The sequence below is a fragment of the Doryrhamphus excisus genome, chromosome 3 (assembly GCF_030265055.1).
Source record: "Doryrhamphus excisus isolate RoL2022-K1 chromosome 3, RoL_Dexc_1.0, whole genome shotgun sequence".
NCBI classification, from domain to species: domain Eukaryota; kingdom Metazoa; phylum Chordata; class Actinopteri; order Syngnathiformes; family Syngnathidae; genus Doryrhamphus; species Doryrhamphus excisus.
In genome coordinates this window covers 12,139,009-12,165,498 of record NC_080468.1, presented here as the reverse complement: position 1 = coordinate 12,165,498, position 26,490 = coordinate 12,139,009, and the positions used below count along the sequence as shown (strand labels likewise).

General features: G+C 42.1%; 1 protein-coding gene across 5 annotated transcripts in view; it reads right to left on the bottom strand.

Annotated features, from left to right (window-relative positions):
* The window catches only part of dab1b (DAB adaptor protein 1b), a 94,555-nt gene that overhangs the window by 3,181 nt on the left and 64,884 nt on the right, over positions 1-26,490 (bottom strand). For 4 of the 5 annotated variants that reach the window (XM_058066403.1, XM_058066405.1, XM_058066402.1 and 1 more), the window contains 10 exons: positions 18,968-19,107; positions 14,145-14,243; positions 10,868-10,999; positions 10,510-10,629; positions 9,713-9,751; positions 7,340-7,405; positions 6,387-6,446; positions 3,864-3,911; positions 2,673-2,784; positions 793-1,413 (listed from right to left, as the gene is read on the bottom strand). In XM_058066403.1, the coding sequence (XP_057922386.1) occupies positions 793-1,413; positions 2,673-2,784; positions 3,864-3,911; positions 6,387-6,446; positions 7,340-7,405; positions 9,713-9,751; positions 10,510-10,629; positions 10,868-10,999; positions 14,145-14,243; positions 18,968-19,107 (1,437 nt within the window). The remainder of the gene's footprint in view (positions 1-792; positions 1,414-2,672; positions 2,785-3,863; positions 3,912-6,386; positions 6,447-7,339; positions 7,406-9,712; positions 9,752-10,509; positions 10,630-10,867; positions 11,000-14,144; positions 14,244-18,967; positions 19,108-26,490) is intronic. The other variant, XM_058066406.1, reaches the window with a different exon arrangement.

The window sequence follows — 26,490 nt, the reverse complement described above, 5'->3', positions numbered from 1 at the left end:
CCAGCCAATCACAGGGCACATATAGACAAACAACCATTCACACTCACATTCATACCTATGGACAATTTGGAGTCGCCAATTAACCTAGCATGTTTTTGGAATGTGGGAGGAAACCGGAGTACCCGGAGAAAACCCACACATGCACGGGGATGAACATGCAAACTCCACACAGAGATGGCCGAGGGTGGAATTGAACCCTGGTCTCCTAGCTGTGAGGTCTGTGCGCTAACAACTAGACCGCCGTGCCGCCCGCAATGACTTTATGAAAAGACATAAAGTAAAAAAAAAAGTGTTGCTCCCTGCAACGTAAAGGCCAGCGTACGAGTCAATAAAAATGGAAATAAGGAAAACCGCTGTCAGTGTTTTTGTTCACTTATGCACGAGAATAAAAATAGTCCTTAGGGACCGTGTGTCACATACATCCCAAAGCATCTCCTCGGAATAAGCGTCATAAAAACATCATTTTCAAGGTTTAGCACCCACACCTGCGATCTGTTATGTGTTATAAAAAAATAAAAGATGCATTGTTTCAGAAATTCCACTAAGAACGAAGCGGCGGATGGTCGAGCCTTTACAACTCGTTTTTGTCTTCCAGCTAAACTAACATGTTGGCAGTTTTGTGGGCAAAACAGGAACATGACAAGGCGCCATTGTTGCAGGAAAAGTCATTCATATGCAAAACAAGCAAAGAAAGTCAGCATATGTTTTACATAATAATAATAAATGTTTTATGTCGGAGCTTGTGATTAAAAAGGGTGCAGATGGCAGTGTTGGTAATAAAAGAACGCTTACGGGATTCAGTAGACGGCGATGTGGAGGTACCGGGGCTCAAGGTCATCCGAGACAGATCAAGGTCACTGCCTTCCTCTTCGAGGTTTGCAGCAACAGCGGGTGGCAACAGATGACTGCAGACAAGTTCGTCCGGTGCGCAAACAGGGCCTGGGGTCCCACACCTGCTCACCGACACCCCGCTGGGCGCCACTCCTGATGTAGACGGGCCCTCGCCCGCGTCCAAGTCCATGCACAGCCCGTCTTTCCCCAGGCTAAGCTGCCTCTGAAGCAGGGCGGGGTCGGCCGTGTGCTGGGGGCTGGTGATGGCCGAGGAAGGGGCGGATAAATCGCAGGCCTGGGGGCACACTGTGGTAATGGGTACCAGGCCTTGGAGCATGGCAGCTGGGATGGCGTGGCCCCCCACGCCCACAGTCTGGGCCGGCATGTAGGCCGCCATGGCCGCCCACTGCTGCTGCGTGGCTCGGAAAATGTTAGCCTGGCTCCAGATGACGGGCTGACCTCCGGGGAGGACCTGGGCCACCTGGAGGGGCCCCTGCACGGGGAAGGCTAGGGTCTGAGCCTGGGCAGGAAACGGCTGCTGCGCCCACTGGGACGCTTGCACGGGGCCCATGGTCATATAACCTGGAGGGAGGAGAAGAAATAGTGCTTGTTAAGTCTGGAGGAGAAATGGTGGAATATCACATGACTACTTTCACGTAAATCAACTTTCTTCTTAAATAATCTGTCAATTTCGTTATGACTTGCTTGATATTCTTGCAAAATTCTGGCTTTTTCTTCTTAGATTACATCTTTTTCTCATAACATTTTGACTTTATATATGACTATATTGACTTTATATTTAATATTTTTTTCATTAAAATTGAAAAAAAATGTAAAAAATATTTTCAACTTTCTTGTAAATTTTATGACTTTATTCCCATAATATTTTTTCCCCAAACTAATTTTCAAAAAATAGTTTTGTGTGTTTCATATTATATGACAAGAAGATATTTTTTCTTTAATAGTTCAAATCTAAGCTATTGAAAAAACATACATTTTCCTGTTTATTCTTGTAAAATTGTGACATTTTTTCTTGGTGGAATATGACTTTTTTCTCTTTATATTTTTTTTATTTTATTATCATAAAATTGCAGTTGTTTTTTTCCCCATTTCTAATCTAGTTTTTTGATTTTTTTTTTAATCTTTATAATTTAAAAATATATATATTTTCAACTTTCTTGTAAATTTGATGACTTTAGTCCCATAATATTTTTTCCCCAACCTAATTTTCAAAAAATAGTTTTGTGTGTTTCATATTATATGACAAGAACATATTTTTTCTTTAATAGTTCAACTCTAAGCTATTGAAAAAAACATTAATTTTCCTGTTTATTCTTGTAAAATTGCGACCTTTTTACTTGTTGGAATATGACCTTTTCCTCTTGATATTTTTTTTATTTTATTATCATAAAATTGCAGTTGTTTTTTCCCCATTTCTAATATATTTTTTGTATTTTTGTTTTAATCTTTATAATTAAAAAAATATATATTTTCAACTTTCTTGTAAATTTACAGGGAGTACATACAGTACACGTGATACTTGTGAGGCATATTTAGGGCTTAAACTGTCTGGAGGGAGGAGAAGAAATGGTGCTTGTTAAGTGTGTAGGAGAAAACATGGAATATCACATGATCACAATATCACATGACTATAAACGTGGCCACCATGGACATGCATCCAGTATAAATACTGCTCCTTCCTTACATTTAAATCAGATGTAAATATCCTTCCAGGATCCATAACATCAACTAATTTCCTGTATAATTACATCATAACACATACATTTTGGCAAGGTTTTCTGTGATTTCTGTAAATAGAAGAAAAGGGTTGGCAAGCTCACCTGACGGTACCGAGGTTGGGCTGAAGGGGGCGTACATCTCAGCAGGATTGTGCTGCTGCTGCTGGCGGCTGCTCCTGCTTGGGTCCAGCGTGTTGGCAGGTGATGGAGGCATCTGTGGTAGAGATCATAGTATCATCAAAGTCAACAAAAAGTCATCACCGTTGGTGTTTATTCAGCGGGGGCGCGCGCACACACACACACACAAAGTTGCACCTCATAACCTTGATATTTGACCTTTACAGCTGGAGAACACATCTGTCACAGTCTGACTCATCATTCATTTTCCAAGCAAAACAACCAATATGTACCAATATGAGATTTAAGTACAAAATAAACTATTACATTTTTTTCCCCATATTGCATTTAATCTGAGCACAAGCATAGAAAATGGTCTATGGAAATGGATGGTGCTGTAATGCTGCTTCTGTCCATAAAAGGGAAGCTGACGTCATTGCAGCACCGCGGCAGACAGCAATGAATGAGCTGCTCAGTTGCAATGCATTATGGGAAAACTTAAACCTTTTTGTTTCAATGTTAAACTCACATTGGTACATATCTGTATAGTTCTTGGGTATAGCTTTTTTTAAGTTCTTTAGTAGTAGTTGTGGTAGTGAAGTAAAGGAAGTGTCACAAGATTAGAATTTTAATAAATAATATATAAACTATATTAGGAAAGCAGGAAGTGAACACATGTACCAGGTACTGATTGTAAAAGTAAAATGGCGGGTCATTGTAAAGTCAAGTCAAGTCAAGTCAAGTCAAGTCAAGTCAAGTAAAATGTTAAACTGTATGAGGAAAGCAGGAAGTGAGCAAATGTAACAGTTACTGATTGTAAAAGTACCAGATGGAGGGGTAGGATTTAATAAGCTTTGCTTCTTCCTACTCCTTTTGGACATGTGGAACTGTGAACTGATTATGTAAATAAACTAAACTAAAGTAAACTAAACTAAAATACTTAAACTATAGTAGGAAAGCAGGAAGTGAACAAATGTATCAGTTACTGATTGTAAAAGTACCAGATAGAGGGGTAGGATTTAATAAGCTTTGCTTCTTCCTACTCCTTTTGGACATGTGGAACTGTGAACCGATTATATGATGCATTCAATTGTAATCTGATGCATGTTCAAATGAAATAAAACCATTACCATTCCTGAAATGATTGTGACTGACAGTGAATTTGACTTAACTCACCGAGGGAGGAGTGGACATGTCTCCGAAAAGATCGAAGTGGTTGATATTCTGTGAACGGAACCAAAGGGGGAAGAGAGAGCAAAAAAAGTACAGTGACACATCACGAAATAGAAAATTCAATAGTCATACATGGTTGGATTCGTCAGCACATAGACCACGGTGACGGTGGTGGAGTTGGCGGGTGATGAGGGTGGGGTGGGGCGTCGGGGGTGGGGGTGGGGGGCAGTGACAGCTATTCACTCAGGCGTTTGTGCCGCGCATGGAAAGAAACAACTATCCCTTTGTTCCATTATCAGAAAATGGATCTAGAACGGGCCTTTCATGGCCGGCTATAATTGAGTGGGTAAAAGGGGGCTATTCAGTCTCATAAAACAGACTGATTAGATATTCTTGTGTCTGCCAATCAAAAGGGTCCTGTGAGAGTCTGACCTGCTTTTAGAACGCTGACGCCGCTACGCGAGAGCAGATCTCCTCGTGACAGAGGAGCAGATGAAGGAAGAAGCTCCTCCAAGCACCCGTCTGAGACAAAGAGGCCGCGTTATGAGTACAAATGACCCCTTTTGCGAGGGGTGAGGGTGGGACGCGGCGATTACGCCCGGCTATGGAAGCGCTACGTTGCATGAAATGGATCTGGAGAAGAGGAGGAGGAAGGGGGGGGGGGGCATGCATAAGCAGACAATGAATCACCACAAAAGCGCACACAACACCAGGATTTGCATGCTGTAAATAAAAAGAGCGACGTGTGGAAAACAGAACATTCCCAGAACTGAAGGAAAGAAAAGACATGGGAGACACATCCCAGCAATCAGTGTCGCTGCAAACGGTCCTTTTTTTTTTTATGTCCTCGTTGACATAACGGATCGCACAGTTTGCACTTTGTGACCACCGAGGGCTTGCGGAATGGCTCCGGGTTTTCCAGAGAAGTAAACAAGTGTACACAGGGGTCTCTCCCTGCAGGCGCTGACACACATCAGGGGAGCTCTTGGCTCTGGAAAAGCTCTGACTGAATGAACAGACAAGCAGTAACACTTAAGAGATATGGAGGCGCTGCTACTTATACCAGCAACCGGGGCTGGATGAGTGAGATAGTGAGGGGGCCGAGGCAGGTTATCTCTTCGGTTAACGCTGAGCAACAAGCATAACAACAGCGGCGAGGGAGTAGAGTTTACTTAGCAGGAATAAAATGCCTTTCTAAGCATGGCGGATGGAATGATTTCTTTCAAAAAAAAAAAATCAACCAGAGCGCTTCTTTTTCGCTTAGATTGGGGGTGTCCAAACTTTTTCCACTGAGTTTCCTCACATTTTTTTCGTTTCCAAATATTTCAAATTTCTTCTGAAATAATCTGTCAATTTCGTTATGACTTGCTTGAAATTCTGACTTTTTCTTCATCTTTTTCTCGTAACATTTTGACTTGAATCTCAAAAGCGTATAATTTTTTAAAAAATATTTCCAACTTTCTTGTAAATTTTATGACTTTATTTCCGTAATATTTTCCGCCAACCTAATTTTCAAAAAATAGTTTTGTGTGTTTCATATTATATGACAAGAACATATATATATTTTTTTAAATATTTCAACTTCCTGTTTATTCTTGTAAAATTTCAAAATTTTTTCTTGTTGGAATATGACTTTTTCCTCTTCCTATTTTTTGTTTTATTATCATAAAATTGCAGTTTTTCTCCATTTCTAATGTATTTTTTCCCCAAGTATCTTTACTTTTTTCTTGTACATTTTGTTATTCAGAATATTTATTTCATTCCCATAAAATTAGATTTTTATTCTCGTAACATTAGAACTTCTAGCTACTTCAAGCTAATTTATTCATTGTTTTGTTTGTTTCTCATAATAATACGATTTAAAAAATAGTTTTTTTTTTTTAAGTTTTTTTTTTTTAATATTATGACATTCTTTTTGTGAAATTATGGCTGTTTCTTGTAATATTTTGACTTTATTCTCATAAAATTACAGCTCTTTCCCCCCCAATTTCTGCAGGTTTTAAAAATGTTCTTTTTGGAGATTTTCTTCTCATGATTTTGACTTTATTCCCACAATATTATATATTTTTTCTGCAAACTAATTTTTCCAAAAAATATAACTTTATTTGTTCACTTCTGATAATAATATTATGATATTGTTTTTATTAGATTACAACTTTTTTTCTCTTAATATTTTGACTGCTAACGGTTTTCTTGTTAAATTTTTTGAATGCACTGCGGAAATTGCGCAAATGGCCCCCGGGCCGCACTTTGGACACCCCTGACTTAGCTGCTTGTCGCTCAGGGAAAGCTTGATGGGTGGCTATATGATGGCTACACTGCATGCAGCTCAAGAAGCACCTATCCCACCTACAAACCTCTCATCTTCCAAGAAGAGGAGAATGAAGCATCCTCCCTTTGTATTTAATATTTGATGGCTGACCAATCTGACCAATCAGATTCCCATCAACAGGATCCTTCAGAGAGGTTTGCGGGCAGGTGGAAGAAGAATAAAGAAAGAAATAATAGAAAATAAAAAACACCTACAGTCATGAAATGGCGTTTGGGGACATCATAGATGCCTTCCTTCTGCTGACTGGTTGGGACCTGCATTGGATCGGAGGTCGATTGAAATGTAAATAACATGGCAACACTGCTTTGCATCTTATTATTTCATATCAGCAGCTGAGACATGTTGACTAAAGTAGAAAAAAAAAAAAAAGCTTACGACATCCATTTTGATTCAGTTCATTTGTTATGTAATTGTATCTTTTGGAGCGATGGGATTATGCAAATTCTACAGTTGTGCCGCTGAAAAATCAATTGCGGGTTTAAATCAATATTGATTGCAAACAATGGCTGAGGATGTTGGGTAAGTATTAGGAGGGCCTATTGTTATTCCGCACCAGCGCAGCTCATCTGACAATAAGATATTGCATCGGCTAATATTTCCCTCACAGTCACGGCACAACGAGCTGTCGCTTTTCACCTCTCCGCCTGTTGGTTAACTTTTAGCCGTCCTCCCCACACACCCATCCACCCACCCAAGTCGATTGATCTTGTTTCACTGCCAGATCAAATGGCATGGCATGTGATTAATCTCTCTCCATTTCACTGCATCTTTCATCTTCACAGGAAGATGCAGAGACGAGAAAGGAAGGATGGGAGGAGGACGACGACGACGTCGGATTAAGCCATACACAACAGGTCCCTGGAGTCTCAGCTGGTCCTTGAAGTGGTCTTAAGGGTGTGGGGAAAAAAACAAGTCAAAAGGCCTGAACCGCAACAGATTAAAAACTGACTGCAACATCTTCAACGCAACCTCCACGCTTCCTTCATCCTCAGCCCCTTTTTTTTTTTTTGACGCCTGATTTGAACCTGAATCTGCAGAAATGTCTCAGCTTGATGAGTCGCTGTTAGTTCTACCATCAGCTATAATCATAAGGGGGTTAGGAAGAAAAAAAAAAAAAGGGGGAAGGGGGGGTGCTTTGTCTTTGTACCTGATAAACGCTCTCCTCTGATTGGGGGCCACGGAGGGGTTCGTGTCCAGCCTCAAACACTATGTACTACAGAACAAGGTGTGGAAGTGCAGAGAGGGGAAAACACACAGTAAAAAAATATGACACATGATGGGTATAAATGACAGCACACAGAGGAGGGGGGGGGGGGGTGGGGGCGTGGGTGGTAGGTATGGAGTTGGGGAGTGAAATGAGACCAAGGGAGGGTGTAAAAAAAGCAAAATGGAGCATTAAGGGAGAAAAAGAATAAAAAAACAAAAAGGTGTGAGGAGGAAAGAGCACAAGTATAAAAGGTCAGGCAAGTAGTTCATAGCAAATGTGGAGGTCGTAACAGCAACATCATGCTCCACATCGAAGAGATTTCAGCTGTCTTTCATGGATGACATCTTCTAACGCTTTTATGGAGCTCATATTAAAGGAATAGTTCACAAAAGATGCATATTTAGATTTAGCCTATCCTAGAACCATGTGACTTCCCACCAGCCCATCAGAAAAATATACAGGTGCATCTCAAGATGTTTGAATAATTTACTGTTACGAGAAAAAAACTCATTCATTCATTTTCTACCAATCACAGGGCACATATAGACAAACAACCATTCACACTCACATTCATACCTATGGACAATTTAGAGTCGCTAATTAACCTAGCATGTTTTTGGAATGTGGGAGGAAACCGGAGTACCCGGAGAAAACCCACGCATGCACGGGGAGAACATGCAAACTCCACACAGAGATGGCCGAGGGTGGAATTGAACCCGGGTTTCCTAGCTGTGAGGTCTGCGCGCTAACCACTCGTCCCGCCATGCAACCCATGAAATAAGATTCCTTATTTATAAATGGAATATTTTCATAATTAGAGCAAAGAAAACAATTTTAGGGCCTTCTAAAAACGGTGATTAAAATGATTAGAGTCCTCTAGACATGAAATGACACCCCTATAGTAACATTTACACTCGTGTTACCCAATATAGTAGATATAATAAAAGTTCATTCATTCATTCATTTTCTAACGCTTATCCTCCTGAGGGTCGCGGGGGTGCTGGAGCCTATCCCAGCTGTCTTTGGGCAAGAGGCGGGGTACACCCTGGACTGGTGGCCAGCCAATCACAGGGCACATATAGACAAACAACCATTCACACTCACATTCATACCTATGGACAATTTCGAGTCGCCAATTAACCTAGCATGTTTTTGGAACGTGGGAGGAAATCGGAGTACCCAGAGAAAACCCACGCATGCACGGGATGGCCGAGGGTGGGATTGAACTTGGGTTTCCTAGCTGTAAGGTCTGCGCGCTAACCACTCGACCGCCGTGCAGCTGAGAAAAAAAAACCTCTCATGATAATAACTTCCTCATTTTGCCGGTCTCCATATATTGGCGCTTCATAGCACACAACAGTCGCTTTGTCTCTGTGATGTGAGGGGAGAGGCGGGGCCGCTAGCATACACACATAGCAAAAAAAGCAGAGCTTTGTGAGGAGCAATGCAAGGTAATGTTGTAGAAATTAGGAGGAGGAAAAAGAGCTCATCAATCATCAATCATTGTTTGGGCACACATAGTGTTGTGTTCAATGGCTATATAAACATCAGGAAAAAAACGTTTCCATTCTTTCGTAATCAGCAGTACAACACAGGTAAGTTTCAGGAAAAGATCAGTTGCACAATATCCTAATTAATTGAGATGCACCTGCAGTGACCATATTAAATTCAGTCATATAATGTACCCCATTTATGTATAATAATCCAATACATTTTGCTCTTCATTCGAGAAAGGAAATAGTAATTAATTGTAATTTACACTCAAAACAAGAAGTTTTGCGGGTCCTTTTCCTAGCACAACACAGTAATGAAGTCTTGAAATGTCGAACTATTCCTTTAAATCCCCGGCCCTCGATCTGGAGTTTTGTCAACCAACACCAACATAACTCAAAGCTGCAAAATGAATGAACTTTATGCGGACTTCAAGAGCAACATACAGGTGACTTGGGAGGTGTTTGGATGTATGAGTTGAGAGTCAAGAGTTAGTGTTGTCTGTATTCAGTGTGAGCAGAAACACAGAGACGTAGAACAAGTGCAGCCAAAGGGTGGGTGGGTGGTTGGGGAGAGGGGGTCAATCACAATTCTGGGTGGGAGCATATCTTTGGAGAAAACTGGAACATGGACAACATAAAAAAATATGGTTTAACAACATTGCAGCTGGTAAATGGACGTTGAATGGTTGAACAAAACTGTCTGCGAAGGGGATCACTAGGGGTGGCGGAATTGAATGAATCATTAATTTGAGCGGGTTGGTGACTATATAGAATATGCAAATGAAGGATCAAAATCAAAGAGGAGTTCTTGCAAGTCTACCTGGTAAACTGGATCGTCCACTTCGTCCTCCAGGATGGTCTGTGCAGCGGGGCGGATAGATCGCAGATGACACATTTAGTTTTTTTTTTTTTTTTTTTTTTAATCGGCAAAACAAGACACTAAATAACACAGTTCATTCTCATGTCACAGACACATTGTCACGCAATGCAAGTTTTATATGAAAAAATGAGGACAGCATATCATGAAAGAGCCAGAGGACCCGGGGCCCAAAGCAAAAATAGTATTTAATTTAAAGTCATATTGGGGCATGTTGATATATTTGCAAAAATAGAGCAAAAATAGTATTTAATTTAAAGTCATATTGGGGCATGTTGGTATATTTGCAAAAATACAGCAAAAATAGAGCAAAAATAGTATCTTCATTTAAAGTCATATTGGGGCATGTTGGTATATTTGCAAAAATACAGCAAAAATAGAGCAAAAATAGTATTTTCATTTAAAGTCATATTGGGGCATGTTGGTATATTTGCAAAAATAGAGCAAAAATAGTATTTTCATTTAAAGTCATATCGGGGCATGTTGGTATATTTCCATGTACACCTTTTGAGTGCTAAGTTGCTGTGTGATGAATTTAGTAGGTGCTAGCAGGATGGCGTTTTGGTCTTATCAATTATTGGAGGTCCCGGGACGTAACCCCCCCATGAAATGGTGGGCTCTACTGTATACTTTGAAACAGAAACATTATATGTACTGCCCATAAAGGGAAATTTCTCAAGTGTGACTCAATTATTATGTGTTCTCATGCCTGAATGTGAAAGCTAATGCCACATTCCTACCTGGTAGACCGCCTGCTCACAGTGTTTGTCCTTCTGGGCCTTTTTCTCCATGTCTTCCCGCTGCTTAATGTCGTAGATGAGCGTGAAAAGATCACGCAGGTCAATGATGAGAGGCTCCGCCTGCATATAGGAGTGAAAATAGAAGGAAGATGGTGTGAGAATAGGGGATTAATCCAGTTAAGACAAGAGGATTTGGAGGGGGAGGATTTGGAAACGGAAATACACTGAGGAATATGCTAATAGAAGAATGGAAAGGCAAAACCCATGAAGGCAATGATGGCAATGATATCACATCATGTTGTTATGAAATATAATTATATAATGAATTTTGAAGAGCGATAGAAATAAAAGTACTCACCGACTGTGAGGTCTTGATGGCCACAAACCTATGGTGGCCCTCTTTTCCGCAAACGTAACCAAAGGCCCGGTGGTCTCTGGTGTCCTTGGCGATGTAGCTGATTTCATGGACAGAGTGGTGATGCAGTAGCACCTGGACAACAGCACAAAACCACTCCTTCAGTACTGGCCATTTTTACAATTTTAACTGAATAGTAAGTTTCAGGAAAATATCAGTTCCCCACTAAAAAAGGGAGAAAAACAGCTTTTTGTGATAAGATACATGTGTGAAAATGCGTAATTTAATTTGTGTGTTATGCAAGACCTAAGAGTTTCTACTTCCCTTCATCATGCCACCTAGTGGGCGGTTTTATGACATTTATGACATTAAAATCCGATATATGCGTAAAACGGACATTTTCCGGTATACGCATATAACAGATTTCGCTTATATCGGACAAAACCAGTGGGAACAATTGAATCCGATATATCAGAGGTTTACTGTATATTGTTTGTAATTGTTCCATTGCGAAAGTGAAAGTAGTAGTTCAGCCTCATTACAGAAGTGATGTCATTGGGATGACAGTGAGCTTCCTGTTTGAGTATATTTTTCATTAAAATAGTAGTCATGCCAAAATGTCGAGTTGCTGCTGGATGTTCATCGTATTTAAGTTATACTGTAAAGTGTAAAAGTCAGTACACAAAACAAAGAAGAATAACCATGTGTCAAAGTGATCAATGGCAGAGGTTTCTGGAGCTGAAGCTAATCTAATTATTTCAACAGTCAATTTTATTGCAGATTTGATTTTTACATCCACCATTTTTATGGGCGAATCAATGACTAGTGGAGCACCTACTGTAATTTCAAGTCAAACTACCATTAGCACGTATTGTTGAGACTGTGCAGGTTAAAAATAAATGCATAGATGACACACACACGCTTTTCGTCGGTGTAAGTTTGGAGTTGTCACCCAGGCGCACCCCACCTGCATTAGCAGAGATAAGCTAAAGCGCTGGGGAGGAGCTTTCTTCTGAATATTAGCCGATATTACACACATTCAGCGGGGAGCGTGAGGAGCGACGCTTTAGATTATTGTAGAACACAAAACTAATACGACTCCATTCAGCTGAGAATCATGTCAGCTTTACATAAAGTGGGAGCGACCCCCCCCCCGTTTAGTTCATCATAATATAAAAGCGATATTGAGCATGGAGGGTTATTTACCGCTTGGTAATCAGTGAATTAAATGATGAGCATTAAGGGACATGCATTGCAAAACAACAAATAGCCTTGTCAGAGCTGCTTTGGCGGGGGCCTAATGGCACATCAGTCATGCTCAAAACACATGTTATCAAAGATGGGTGGGGTTCGACCGGAGGTCGAAAGCTACAGGCCAAATGCTGCATAATTATAAGTTTAGCACAGCTGAGGTGGAGCCGCAGCGTAATTAGTATTAGAGGCAATGATCATTAAGGGGTGGAACAGCGTGCTAATTATCAGTTAGTGCTGATGAGAAGAGAGGGCCTATCTAACTGACACCGTGCCGCAGTACGGGGGTGGGTGGGTGGGGAGCCGGGCCTCTCGATCATCCCATAATGGAACAGCAGGGCTGCGAGTCCGCCAGGGGGAAGGAGGCCAGGATGGAGAGGTAGAAAACAGCCCGTCTCCTAACATTACCATAAGTTTGCTCATCTCACTGCGCTGCATCATTAGCAGGCAAGACAGCCCCAGCCAGTCATCTGAAGGATTTTCCCCGAGCATAACCCTGCTCTTACTGGGATGTAAGTTAAACCAGTTTACTCTGGGCCAATTAGCTTCTGCCAAAGACCTGCCATCATCAGTTATGAGCCGGACAACTAAATATTCTTTGGAAAGCTTTGCCGGGGAAAAGAAAATGATCGGAATAACCTTGCTCGTTCAGCTTTCATGTAGGTATATTTGCAAAAATAGAGCAAAAATAGTATTTTCATTTAAAGTCACATTGGGGCATGTTGGTATATTTGCAAAAATAGAGCAAAAATAGTATTTTCATTTAAAGTCATAATGGGGCATGTTGGTATATTTGCAAAAAATAGAGCAAAAATAGAGCAAAAATAATATTTTCATTTAAAGTCACATTGGGGCATGTTGGTATATTTGCAAAAATAGAGCAAAAATAGAGCAAAAATAGTATTTTCATTTAAAGTCACATTGGGGCATGTTGGTATATTTGCAAAAATAGAGCAAAATAGTATTTAATTTAAAGTCATATTGGGGCATGTTGGTATATTTGCAAAAATAGAGCAAAAATAGTATTTTCATTTCAAGTCACATTGGGGCATGTTGGTATATTTGCAAAAATAGAGCAAAAATAGTATTTTCATTTAAAGTCATAATGGGGCATGTTGGTATATTTGCAAGAAATAGAGCAAAAATAGTATTTTCATTTCAAGTCACATTGGGGCATGTTGGTATATTTGCAAAAATAGAGCAAAAATAGTATTTTCATTTAAAGCCATAATGGGGCATCTTGGTATATTTGCAAAAAATAGAGCAAAAATAGAGCAAAAATAATATTTTCATTTAAAGTCACATTGGGGCATGTTGGTATATTTGCAAAAATAGAGCAAAAATAGAGCAAAAATAGTATTTTCATTTAAAGTCACATTGGGGCATGTTGGTATATTTGCAAAAATAGAGCAAAATAGTATTTAATTTAAAGTCATATTGGGGCATGTTGGTATATTTGCAAAAATAGTATTTTCATTTAAAGTCATATTGGGGCATGTTGGTATATTTGCAAAAATAGAGCAAAAATAGTATTTTCATTTAAAGTCATAATGTGGCATGTTCGTATATTTGCAAGAAATAGAGCAAAAATAGTATTTTCATTTCAAGTCACATTGGGGCATGTTGGTATATTTGCAAAAATAGAGCAAAAATAGAACAAAAATAGCATTTTCATTTAAAGTCATATTGGGTATGTATTGGGTATATATATTTAGCTTCTGCCAAAGACCTGCCATCATCAGTTATGAGCCGGACGACTAAATATTCTTTGGAAAGCTTTGCCGGGGAAAAGAAAATGATCGGAATAACCTTGCACGTTCGACTTTCTCCTGCGTTGCTGGATGTTTGTTTTAATGCCAAGCTCACAAGATGGCGGCGCTGGCAGCCATTGTGTAGTCAAGTGTGCAAACATCTGCCCTCTGGATGTCCTACACTGTAGCTTCGCAGTACAGCAGCTGGCGGAGGCCTCCTAGTGCAGCTGGGCTTAGCACAACACCCCCCCCCCACCCGACATAGTTCTGATACTCACCCCTGATCTTTCACAGTAAATCTTGATCCCTCCGAAGGAGACCGTCAAGAAGACTCTCTGCTTGTGCTCCCCTTTGGAACGTGCAGATGAAGCCATGCCCTGCAGGAGATAAAAGTGATAAGACGTGAGCAGATGAAAGACTTTAGGTTTTATTCCGACTCAGGTGAGTGGGCGACGGAAGTGGGGACAGTCGTTACATAAGGTAGTGATAGGACAACGTGTTCTTTCAGGCGTCGTTTTCTGAAAGCCTCGCTTCTCAGAGGAATCGCATCACCTTGTGCGGCGAGTTGTATCGTAATTGCTGTCTGCTCTTCCTCGCAGGCACTTCTTCTCTTCAAGTAGGTCTAGTTGCGCTTCATCGTGACACACACGTGAGTGCTAGCTGACAACAATAAGGGGAGATTTGCTGACAAAATGCATCGACCGGCTCGCTTCCGCCGCTCGCACGTAAATGCTGACAGAACAACCAGGGGGCTGGGCCTTTGAAGTTTGCTCTTTTCCCAGGGAAGAGCTCAACGCTGATTTAAAAAAAAAAAACAATTAACATTTCCACTGTGCTCCGTTTGACGAGACCTGTGTGCTTGACGTGTCTTTCATGGAACAAAGGCTGACAAAGAAGAAAAAAAAGGTAAGGAGAAGGAGAGAGTGAACAGGAGAAGAAAAGACCTGCTTGATGTCTGACAAAACCACGGTGACATTAACAAGTGGTCCACCTCATTTGCACATCAGCACAACTCTACCTCTTTTAAAGATCAGGCCATGTTTGACATGCTAACCGTTTTGATTTTGTTCATCTGCATAGGATACACCATATGCATTATAAATCCATACATCTTCTTCTGCTTATCCAAAGCTGGGTCGCAGGGGCAGCATCCGAAGCAGAAAAGTCCAGACTTCCAGCTCCTCCAAGGTGTTCCATGGCCCCCTCATTTGGCTCCTCTCAATGTGGAGGAGCTACTCACCTTAAGTTTCTTACCGCTTGACTATCCCAGCTGTCTTTGGACGAGAGGCCAGGACTGGTCACCAGCCAGGGTGGAATTGAACCCTTGTCTCCTACTAGCTGTGAGGTCTGCGCGCTAACCACTCGACTGCCGTGTCACAGAGAAGATAGCATTCATTCATTTTGTACCGCTTGTCCTCACGAGGGTCGCGGGGGGTGCTGGAGCCTATCCCATCCTGTCTTTGGTTGCCAGCCAATGACAGAGCACATATAGACAAACAACCATTCACACTCACATTCATAGCTATGGACAATTTGGAGTCGCCAATTAACCTAGCATGTTTTTGGAATGTGGGAGGAAACCGGAGTACCCGCAGAAAACCCACGCAATGTACGGGGAGAACATGCAAACCCCACACAGAGATGGCCGAGGGTGGAATTGAACCCCGGTCTCCTAGCTGTGAGGTCTGTGCGCTAACCACATCAAGTACACAGTTGGACACATGCAGTGTATTAATAACATGAGAAGACACAGGCCATGTTGTATGTTAACTAAAAAAATGTTTGTAAACCAAGGCAAAATTTGCCCCAAATGTTACTTTAACTGAAAAACCGGGGCGTATGCTAATTGAGGTTTAATTTCCTGTAAGTATAATAGTTAGTTTTCTCAATACATTTGTCAATATTCATTCATTCATTCATTCATTTTCTACCGCTTTTCCTCACGAGGGTCGCGGGGGGTGCTGGAGCCTATACCAGCTGTCTTCGGGCGAGAGGCGGGGTACAGGCCATGTTGTATATTAACTAAAAAAATGTTTGTAAACCAAGGTAAAATTTGCCACAAATGTTACTTTAACCGAAAAACCGGGGCGTATGCTAACTGAGGTTCCACCGTGTATCAGAGCGACTGTGAGGATTCAAACGAAAAAAAATGCACCATTAAAACTGAAGCTCGTGCGTGTTAGGGTCACTGCAAAGGTTTAATTTCCTGTAAGTGTAATAGTTAATTTTCTCAATACCTTTATACCATATATTGCAGATAATCACAGCAAGCATTGGACATAAAAAAAGAGAAAGTTGGTGAAAAAGAGGCAGATGGGTGGCAGAGTCAATAGCTGTTGTCAATCATCCATCGCCTCCTCCATTTGGTGGATTAGACCTTTACGGCAGCCAGCAGCAGCTCAATAGAAACACTGTCCCCTCCTTTATCCCCTGTCCAGATAATAGCAGGTTTGTATTGACCGCTACTGGCTGGTGACTACCGGTGTCATGTGGAGGTTAATGCTGGAGGCTGCGAAAAGGTGCTTTTATTGGACTTATCACTGGGGGTGGATATAGCCACTTCCCACATATCTACGCTTAAACTGCACAACATTAAATTGAAAATCCAGATTGCAAACATGAATATATTGCAGTATTTGCGATACCCCAAAAAATTATAAAGGTCATAACGACTATACGCTAGCAAAACATGTAATTATCGATGTAATACTACAAGACATGCTTGGAATCGTACTGGTAACTCCCCTCAAACGCTACAATATACTGTAGTTTTTTTCAAGTTTTTTTTTGTTTTTTCAAGTTGAGAGTACTTGGAATCTTGTTCATCAGCAACATTCATTCATTTTCTACCGCTTATCCTCACGAGGGTCGCAGGGGTGCTGGAGCCTATCCCAGCTGTCTTCGTGCGAGAGGCAGGGTACACCCTGGACTGGTGGCCAGCCAATCACAGGGCACATATAGACAAACAACCATTCACACTCACATTCATACCTATGGACAATTTGGAGTCGCCAATTAACCTAGCATGTTTTTGGAATGTGGGAGGAAACCGGAATACCCGGAGAAAACCTGCATCGGGAGAAAATGCAAACTCCACACAGAGATGGCCGAGGGTGGGATTGAACTCGGGTTTCCTAGCTGTAAGGTCTGCGCGCTAACCACTTGACTGCCGTGCAGCTGAGAAAGAAAAAACACTCAAAATAATAACTTGCTCATTTGGCCGGTCTCCATATATATTGCCGCTTCATAGCACACAGTCGCTTTGTCTCTGTGAAGGGAGGGGAGAGGCGGGGCCGCTAGCATACACACATAGCATAAAAAGCAGAGCTTTGTGAGGAGCAATGCAAGATGGCTGAGGGTGGGATTGAACTCGGGTCTCCTAGCTAGGTCTGCGCACTAACCACTCGACCACCATGCAGCCTCATCAGCACCAATATTCCAATAATTTTCCTGACATCCTACCACTTAAAAATCTAAGCATTTGTTGTATACAATTGTATAAGCACCAAAATCTAGGTCACGTTATTGCAGACTGAATATCAATGCCACAACTGTATCATCAGTGACTTTTCAGTTAAAAATAACAGGTTACAACTGACAAGGAGGTCAACCAAAAAGCACTCCTCTTCACTGGCTGTGCAAAGTTGCTGGATATCGGCAGAAACTATCCACATTGATCCACAGCATCCCAAACTGAACAGGAAAAAGACGAAAAAAGAAGAGCTTTGCAACATTGGCGAAGGTTGTGGATGGAAAAACATACATCTGCCCATACTATAACTCCACCTTCACCAACAGCTTGCCAACCCTCTCCGCACCCACGGTTTCTACTGCTCATGGTACCTTTCAGTACCATTGCCTTTTGTAGTGTAAGATCCCTACAAAAGCCAGCATTAAGACTATTTAACCTGCACTCCTGCTACCTTCCTCTGCATCCACACATAAAACTTCATTCCTTTTAGGGAATGCAATGTACTTTATTAGCATCTTTCTTAATGTTAGCCTGATTTGTCTAATTTTAACAGAATACTTGTGTGTAAAACTAGTAAAAATATCCCCTGAGTTTTGGTGTCTGGGCATGTGAGTCTGCCCTTCACTGTCTCTGTCCCTCACAGGAGGAGATCATCACTCCCTTTGCAAATGTTGTTTCCTACATTAACAAACCTTTTCATACCTTTTTTTCTCTGTTCAAGTTGCATGGTAAGTTTTATAAAAATGTACTTCTCATTATTCTCAAAGAACATGCCTCGTTGCTCATCAATTTTGGAGCCAGCAGCAGACATTATGTAAATTGATCGATTGCAGCAGTGATCAGATGGTCCTTGGTCTGTGGTTGTGAGGCCTTTGGAGACGATTCATGGTAGCAAAATGATCATTCAGTATTTTGTATTGCGGCCAGCCTAAGGCCCACCTGCTTAATCAGCGTCTAGATAGGTGGATGAATTATCGTGGTAAAGGTGCTCACTAACACAGATTTCGACATTCATTCATTCATTTTCTACTGCTTTTTCCTCACAAGGGTCGAGGGGGTGCTGGAGCCTATTCCAGCTGTCTTTGGGCGAGAGGCGGGATACACCCTGGACTGGTGGCCAGCCAATCACAGGGCACATATAGACAAACAACCATTCACACTCACATTCATACCTATGGACAATTTGGAGTCGCCAATTAACCTAGCATGTTTTTGGAATGTGGGAGGAAACCGGAGTACCCGGAAGAAAACCCACGCATGCACGGGGAGAACATGCAAACTCCACACAGAGATGGCCGAGGGTGGAATTGAACCCTGGTCTCCTAGCTGTGAGGTCTGCACGCTAACCACTCGACATATGTGAACAATATTGGGTTTTTGATCTTTGAGTTTAGCTAATGAAAATAAAGCATAGTGTGTATTTGTATCTGTCTGGTCATTTTTTTCGAGAGTTCAAGTGAATCATAAACTGTGAGTGAGAAAGCAGCGCCTGTGACTCATTTCCGAGACAATACAGACATGCTCGGGCATCTCTTTTCCGAATCTGACCGAGATGAGTGAGGAGGTTCAATGATATCCCTGAAGACACACACACACACAAACACACATACAAGTACACAAAGTCTGCACCTTGAGCTTCATCATGGAGTCCTGGCACAGCTTGTCCCCGCGTGCTGCTGTCACCTCATCAATCCCGATCAGCTTGGCCTTGTAGCGCACGCCATCTCCACGGAAACGCTTAATAAGCCCCGCCTCGCTGCGGTCCTGACCTGCAACGTGAAGACAAAGAGAGAAAGGGAGGACAGGGCGCATGAGTCGGACGATCTGGCATCAATATTTATGGCACAGGAAATGCAGAATGAATCATAAATTAGTGGCGAGTAAAGACATTGAGCTCAAAAATGGAATGGGAATAATGACTGCAGAAAGAGGAAATGGGACATGAAAAGGGAAGATGGAGACCGGGAATGGAAAATGGAAACGGGTGCATCAGCTCCCATGGGTGCCGTCAGTGAGGAAGAACCAGCGTTTACCCACCAGACACCCGCATGGCGGGATGGAGCGTGGATGTGGAGGTGTTTACAAATGTGTGTCTACATGGCCTCGGGCTTTTCTGTCCCACCCGTGCTGCTGATGATTGTGCCTGTCTATCCTGACGCCACCTTGACTCTGACACCTTTCTCATTTTGTGTCTGCGCTGCGTGCCGATGTACCGCTTTGATTACATGAGCCCGAGCCTCCAGCGCTGCTTTGTGAAAACTCCGTCCCCGAAACGTGTGCGGGGTACACCCTCACTGAGAAGATAGCATTCATTCATTCATTTTCTACCGCTTGTCCTCACAAAGGTCGCGGGCGGGAGATGGAGCCTATCCCAGCTGTCTTTGGGATAGTCTTTGGGGCGAGAGGTGGGGTACACCCTCACTGAGAAGATAGCATTCATTCATTCATTTTCTACCGCTTGTCCTCACAAAGGTTGCGGGGGTGCTGGAGCCTATCCCAGCTGTCTTTGGGATAGTCTTTGGGGCAAGAGGCGGGGTACACCCTCACTGAGAAGATATAATTCATTCATTCATTTTCTACCGCTTGTCCTCATGAGGGTTGGGGGGGGTGCTGGAGCCTATCCCAGCTGTCTTTGGGATAGTCTTTGGGACGAGAGGCGCGGTACACCCTCACTGAGAAAATAGCCTTAATTCATTCATTTTCTACCGCTTGTCCTCATGAGGGTCACGGGGGGTGATGGAGCCTATCCCAGCTGTCTTTGGGATAGTCTTTGGGGCGAGAGGCGGGGTACACCCTCACTGAGAAGATAGCATTCATTCATTCATTCATTTTCTACCGCTTGTTGTCACTAGGGTCGCGGGGGTGCTGGAGCCTATCCCAGCTGTCTTTGGGATAGTATTTGTAGCAAGAGGCGGGGTACACCCTCACTGAGAAGATAGCATTCATTCATTCATTCATTCATTTTCTACCGCTTGTTGTCACGAGGGTCGCGGGCGGTGCTGGAGCCTATCCCAGCTGTCTTTGGCATAGTCTTTGGGGCGAGAGGCGGGGTACACCCTCACTGAGAAGATAGCATTCATTCATTCATTCATTCATTTTCTACCGCTTGTCCTCACAAAGGTTGTGGGGGTGCTGGAGCCTATCCCAGCTGTCTTTGGACGAGAGGCCTGGTCACCAGCCAGGGTGGAATTGAATCCTTGTCTCCTACTAGCTGTGAGGTCTGCGCGCTAACCACTCGACCGCCGTGCCACCGAGAAGATAGCATTCATTCATTTTCTACCGCTTGTCCTCACGAGGGTCGCGGGGGGTGCTGTAGCCTATCCCACCTGTCTTTGGTCGCCAGCCAATCACAGGGCACATATAGACAAACAACCATTCATACTCACATTCATACCTATGGACAATTTGGAGTCGCCAATTAACCTAACATGTTTTTGGAATTTGGGAGTACCCGGAGAAAACCCACGCATGCACGGGGAGAACATGCAAACTCCACACCGAGATGGCCGAGGGTGGAATTGAACGCTGGTCTCCTCCTAGCTGTGAGCTCTGCGCGCTAACCACTTGACCGAAGCCACTGAGAAGATAGCAAGATTTCTCAAATCAAGGTCACAAGCACCTTGGAGAATTTATCACTTTTTGATTCTAGGTCACATCACATCACTTGTGTGCCTGGTAAAAAAAATAAAAAATTCCAGCTTCACCTATTCTTCCATTTTTTCGTCTTCATTTCAGAAATAAATTGTCCTTAATTTAAAAAAAAGGGTTTCAACTGGGTTATGCAAATGAAAGCAAAGTCTTGGGTCTAATGCAAGCGCTTGTCTTGGCTATGCACACTCTCTCATTAATTCATGAGGGCACAATCCACCAAACGTTGGGGGAGGTCTTCATGATGCTAAAGTCATTAAAGTCTCTAAGCAAGTGAATGTCAAATCTGCGCCTAATTTAGACTTGTTTCCCTGCCAAAAGGATGATGAGTCTTTCATACCAGATACCATGTACTTTGGAAGCCAGAGACTCGGAACGTGGTAACCAGGTATAACAAGAACACTTAAAATACATGACATATATATATATATACTACAAGTTACTCCAATGCTGCTTCTGAATCAAACGATATTTTACACAAGAACCCCGCAGTCTATTCATACAGTATTAAGCATTCTATCCCGATTTTACTGACTCATACACTCGGTAATGTGATGTAAAATGCATGCTGCTCCAGTTGCATTTTAAACACCATCAAGTCTGATTCCGTACAGTTCTCTCAGATGAGCTTTAACCAGATGTTATGTGCCATTTGTTTCTTTACATACAGCGTGCAATTTCCCTTAATAACACTTCAGGAGAGATTTAGAGCTTTATGCAGAGATCCTCCCCCCCTCACTACCCCCGAAAAAAAAAAAAAAGTAGGGCTTGCATACTGAATGAGAGTCTTGACACAGTGGCATAACTCGTGGTGCGACGACGTGCTCTGGATTCAGATGGAAGAGAAGCGAGTGTGCTGTATTTGAAGACTAAAGGGCTGCGAGGCTTGCTGTTTCATGTCGTTACACACTGCGAGGAAGGAGTGTGTGTGTGTGTGTGTGTGTGTGTGAGTGAGAGAGAGGTGTGGCGACACATATTCCTCTGGCCTTTTTTTTTTTGGATTTACAATTACCCAAGGTTGAATGGTCCTCATAACATTTCTGGCCCATGAGCCTGATGTTCATAATGTGCCTGACAGAGGCTTGCCTAGAGTATTGTCTACTGTTAGTCCGCGTTCAAGTGTCAGGTTCAAACTCCTGTGACACTTGTAAAAAGAGTTAAATACAGAAATACAGAAGAGACAGACAACAATATTCAAAGTTACTCGCAGCGAGGAGAGTGAAACTCTGAGTATGCAGGGCTTTGACACAGTATCATTTCGGCCTTTTCCCGTATCATTCATGGGCGGTTTCTCGGGTACAGGGACAATTAATACTGTAGTATGTGATAATATTTGTTATCATGGTCATTTTTTCATGTAAATTGAGGGAGCAAAAGCAGTATCGGCCACAAATATCGGCCCAAGCAAAATCGGACATTGGCTGAGGGTGATGGAAAAAAATCGGTATCGGCATCGGCCCCCCAAAAAAAAAACATATTGGTCGATTCCTAGTCTCTACTATGTGGTCGTGCAACTCTAAGGGGGGGGGAGAAGGCAGTTGCACAAGCTCTATTTGTTTGTCTATGTGTGTGTGTGTGTGTGTGTATATGTGAGAGTAATTACTTTTATTGTTTTACACATTTTTGCAGGATTAACATGAACATCTGCAGGGTTGCTGTTAGTGCATCCAGGCACCTCCAGGACCTGGGGGGGGGGGGGGGGGGGGGGGTCGCTGGGGGTCTCTGGTCAGGGTCACGGGAACATTTCTTCTTCAGCACATTCAAAAACGTTCTATTGTCTAAACCAGGGGTCTCAAACTCAATTTACATGGGGGCCACTGGAGCTCGGGTTCTGGGTGAGACTGGGCCGCATCAGGTTTTCCAAAAAAAAACGCATTTATTAAAAACTAAAAAATTTAAAAAAAACTTCGCTTTGGTTCCTATTTTCTACAAGAAAAGCTCTGATAAAACATTCCACTGTTCTCAAATATCTTACTTTTTATTTTTCTACACAAAATAAGATGAAAAATAAATAAACAAATTATGAATAAAGAAAATCAATCAATCAGTAATAAATAAATAAATATAATAATAAAACGGCAAATAATAAAAACTTAAGAAACCACATATAGTTGGTGGGTAGACAAATTATTTTTTTCAGATTAAAATGAACAAAGCATTATTAGAGCCCTGTAGACATGACAAAACACGACTATAGTCACATTTATACTCTTTTTATTTACAACATATTGCGCAACTGCAGGGTCTTGAGACACATGCTAACTCGCAAACTAGAGAGCTAGCGACCTAAACGGTAGCCTTCAAGTTATTTCCTTTAAACTTAAATAGCCAAAAACTTACCACTTCCACACGGATAGGGAGGATAACTATTAACAGTTATTTAACCTTTAACCTAGTCACATTCATACTCTTTTTATTTACAACATATTGCGCAACTGCATGGTCTTGAGACACATGCTAACTCGCAAAACTAGAGAGCTAGCGACCTAAACGGTAGCCTTCAAGTTATTTCCTTTAAACTTAAATAGCCAAAAACTTACCACTTCCACACGGATAGTGAGGATAACTATTAACAGTTATTTAACTTTTAACCTTTAACCTAGTCACATTTATACTCTTATTTACAACATATTGCGCAACCGCATGGTCTTGAGACACATGCTAACTCGCAAAACTAAAGAGCTAGCGACCTAAACGGTAGCCTTCAAGTTATTTCCTTTAAACTTAAATAGCCAAAAACTTACCACTTCTACACGGATAGGGAGGATAACTATAAACAGTTATTTAACCTTTAACCTAGTCACATTTATACTCTTTTTATTTACAACATATTGCGCAACTGCAGGGTCTTGAGACACATGCTAACTCGCAAAACTAGAGCGCTAGCGACCTAAATGGTAGCCTTCAAGTTATTTCCTTTAAACTTAAATAGCCAAAAACTTACCACTTCCACACGGATAGGGAGGATAACTATTAACAGTTATTTAACCTTTAACATGAACATATCAAGGCGGGGGCCTCAAACTAGTGTCCTAGTGTTTGAGACCCCTGGTCTAAGCAAATGGATATAAGGGTGATAACTAACGCTATTTTTCATTTTCATCTACATTTTATTCCAACACCAAGTGTGTCCAAATGGAGTCTTGGTGGTTGTGAATGGGGTTTGAACACAACAGAGACCTTTGACACAGCTGCCCCTTTTTTCTAACAGTACCAAATAAAACACTACAACGTTAAAAAGGGACGCCAGCTGGATATTGAAAGCTGTACCACCAAATGCTGCAAATATAGCCCGACCGGCTGTGGAGCAGGAGCACGGATAGAACAATCACAGTTTGCCTCCGTACTGTTTCGGGGGCTTGTCTCCGATCACTAGAATGGGGACAGTAAAGGGGACAGATGGCAGCAGATGGAGCGTCAGAAGTGTCCCTCCAGATATAAGGACTTGGCAACGATAAACTTTTTGTTGGGGAACCGGGCATCGAGGAAGCTTACCCTTTGACCTCCTGTGAGCATGTACCCGCGTCTGCTTGTCTCCTTGCCTTAGAATAACGCCATCCCCTTTAGCTGTTTTTAATTAGCACCACCAAGCCTATTGTGTCCTGCTATGTTGAATAAATGAAGTCTATGCCTAGGACATTTTTTTTTTTTTTTTTAAACAATTACAGCGGTCTTTATGTGTCCTTTCTGACCTCAAATGCAATTTAAGCAGCAGTAAAAAACAGCTAATGGATGATGTTTGAGTAAGGCAAATCTGTCCCTGCCATCTGCCTCCCCCAGTGCGTACAAAATAACTTTCATAAGCCTGAGCAAACACACAGACGTACTTCCTCTGCTGAAAAACTGACCGCAATCACCAGACTCGGGGTTAAAATGATGGATTGTACACAGTTACACAGTTAATGGGGGTTGTTGTGCACATTATCAATATGGTAAATACCACAATGGTCCCCCCCCCTCCTAAAGATTTTCCCTGCTGTCGTTATCATTCTTTGATTTAGTGTAATTGAAAAAGGTGGGCATAATTATGAGTCGATTATCTTTTCAATGTCATGAATCCATCTACTGTTAAACGTCTCCGCCTGTGCACCCCCAAACCCATTTGACGACCCGGTTCAGAACTGCTACTGACATACATCTGGTGTGATGCGTTTCCAAGTGGAGAGAGCAGCAGTTGCCTTGGAGACAAAGTAAAGCATTTCTGTCAACGGGGTGGAGAAGTACTTTGTCTTTATGATGGCAAGATTTACTTAAATCAGGTTTGACTTTTTCCAAACGGTCATATCCGGAATGACCTGTAGAGTGTCCCGGGAATTACTTCAAAACTTAGTTTCGACTTTAGCGGTTTGATTTCATTCGGTTTGATTTTCATTCATTCATTTTGTATGTCGCTTGTCCTCACTTAGGGTGGCTGGGGTACGCTGGAGTCTATCCCAGCTGATTTTGGGCGACAGGTACACTCTGGATTGGTCCTCAGCCAATCACAAGGCACATATACATAGACACACCATTCACACTCACATTCATACCTATGGACACTAGAGAGTCTCCAATTAACTCATAAAATTTTTGTTTTTCAGTACCGGCCATTTTAGACGATTTTGACCGAAGGAATATTGTGTTCTACAGCTATATAAACATGGAACCTACCAAAAGAAAGTTTGTTTCTACCCTTTACAGTCCTTAGGAACCAGCAGTAGAACATAGGTAATTTTCAGGAAAATATCAGTTCCCAACTAAAAAAAAAAGGAGAGAAAAACAGCTTTTGGTGAAAAAATACATTAAAAAAGGTTTGTTTTGCAATTAAAATAATTTACAAATAACACTATTAATGGCTGCATGGCGGTTCGAGTGGTTAGCGTGCAGGACTCACAGCTAGGAGACTCGAGTTCAATTCCACTCTCGGCCATCTCTGTGTGGAGTTTGTATGTTCTCCCCGTGCATGCGTGGGTTTTCTCCGGGTACTCCGGTTTCCTCCCACATTCCAAAAAAATGCTAGTTTAATTGGCGACTCCAAATTGTCCATAGGTATGAATGTGAGTGTGAATGGTTGTTTGTCTATATGTGCCCTGTGATTGGCTGGCCACCAGTCCAGGGTGTACCCCAACTCTCGCCTGAAGACAGCTGGGATAGGTTCCAGCACCCCCCACAACCCTTGTGAGGATAAGCGGCGAACTTGCAAACTCCACATAGAGATGGCCGAGGGTGGAATTGAACCCTGGTCTCCTAGATGTGAGTTCTGCGTGCTAACCACTCGACCGCTGTGCCGCCAGCCCAAATATAAAATTACAAAAAATTACAAAAAAACCCAAAAATCCCTTAAACTGTATTATGGAAAGCAGGAAGTGAACAAATGTAACAGTTACTGATTGTAAAAGTACCAGATGGAGGGGTAGGATTTAATAAGCTTTGCTTCTTCCTACTCCTTTTGGACATGTGGAACTGTGAACTGATTATGTGATGCATTCAATTGTAATCTGATGCATGTTCAAATGAAATAAAAC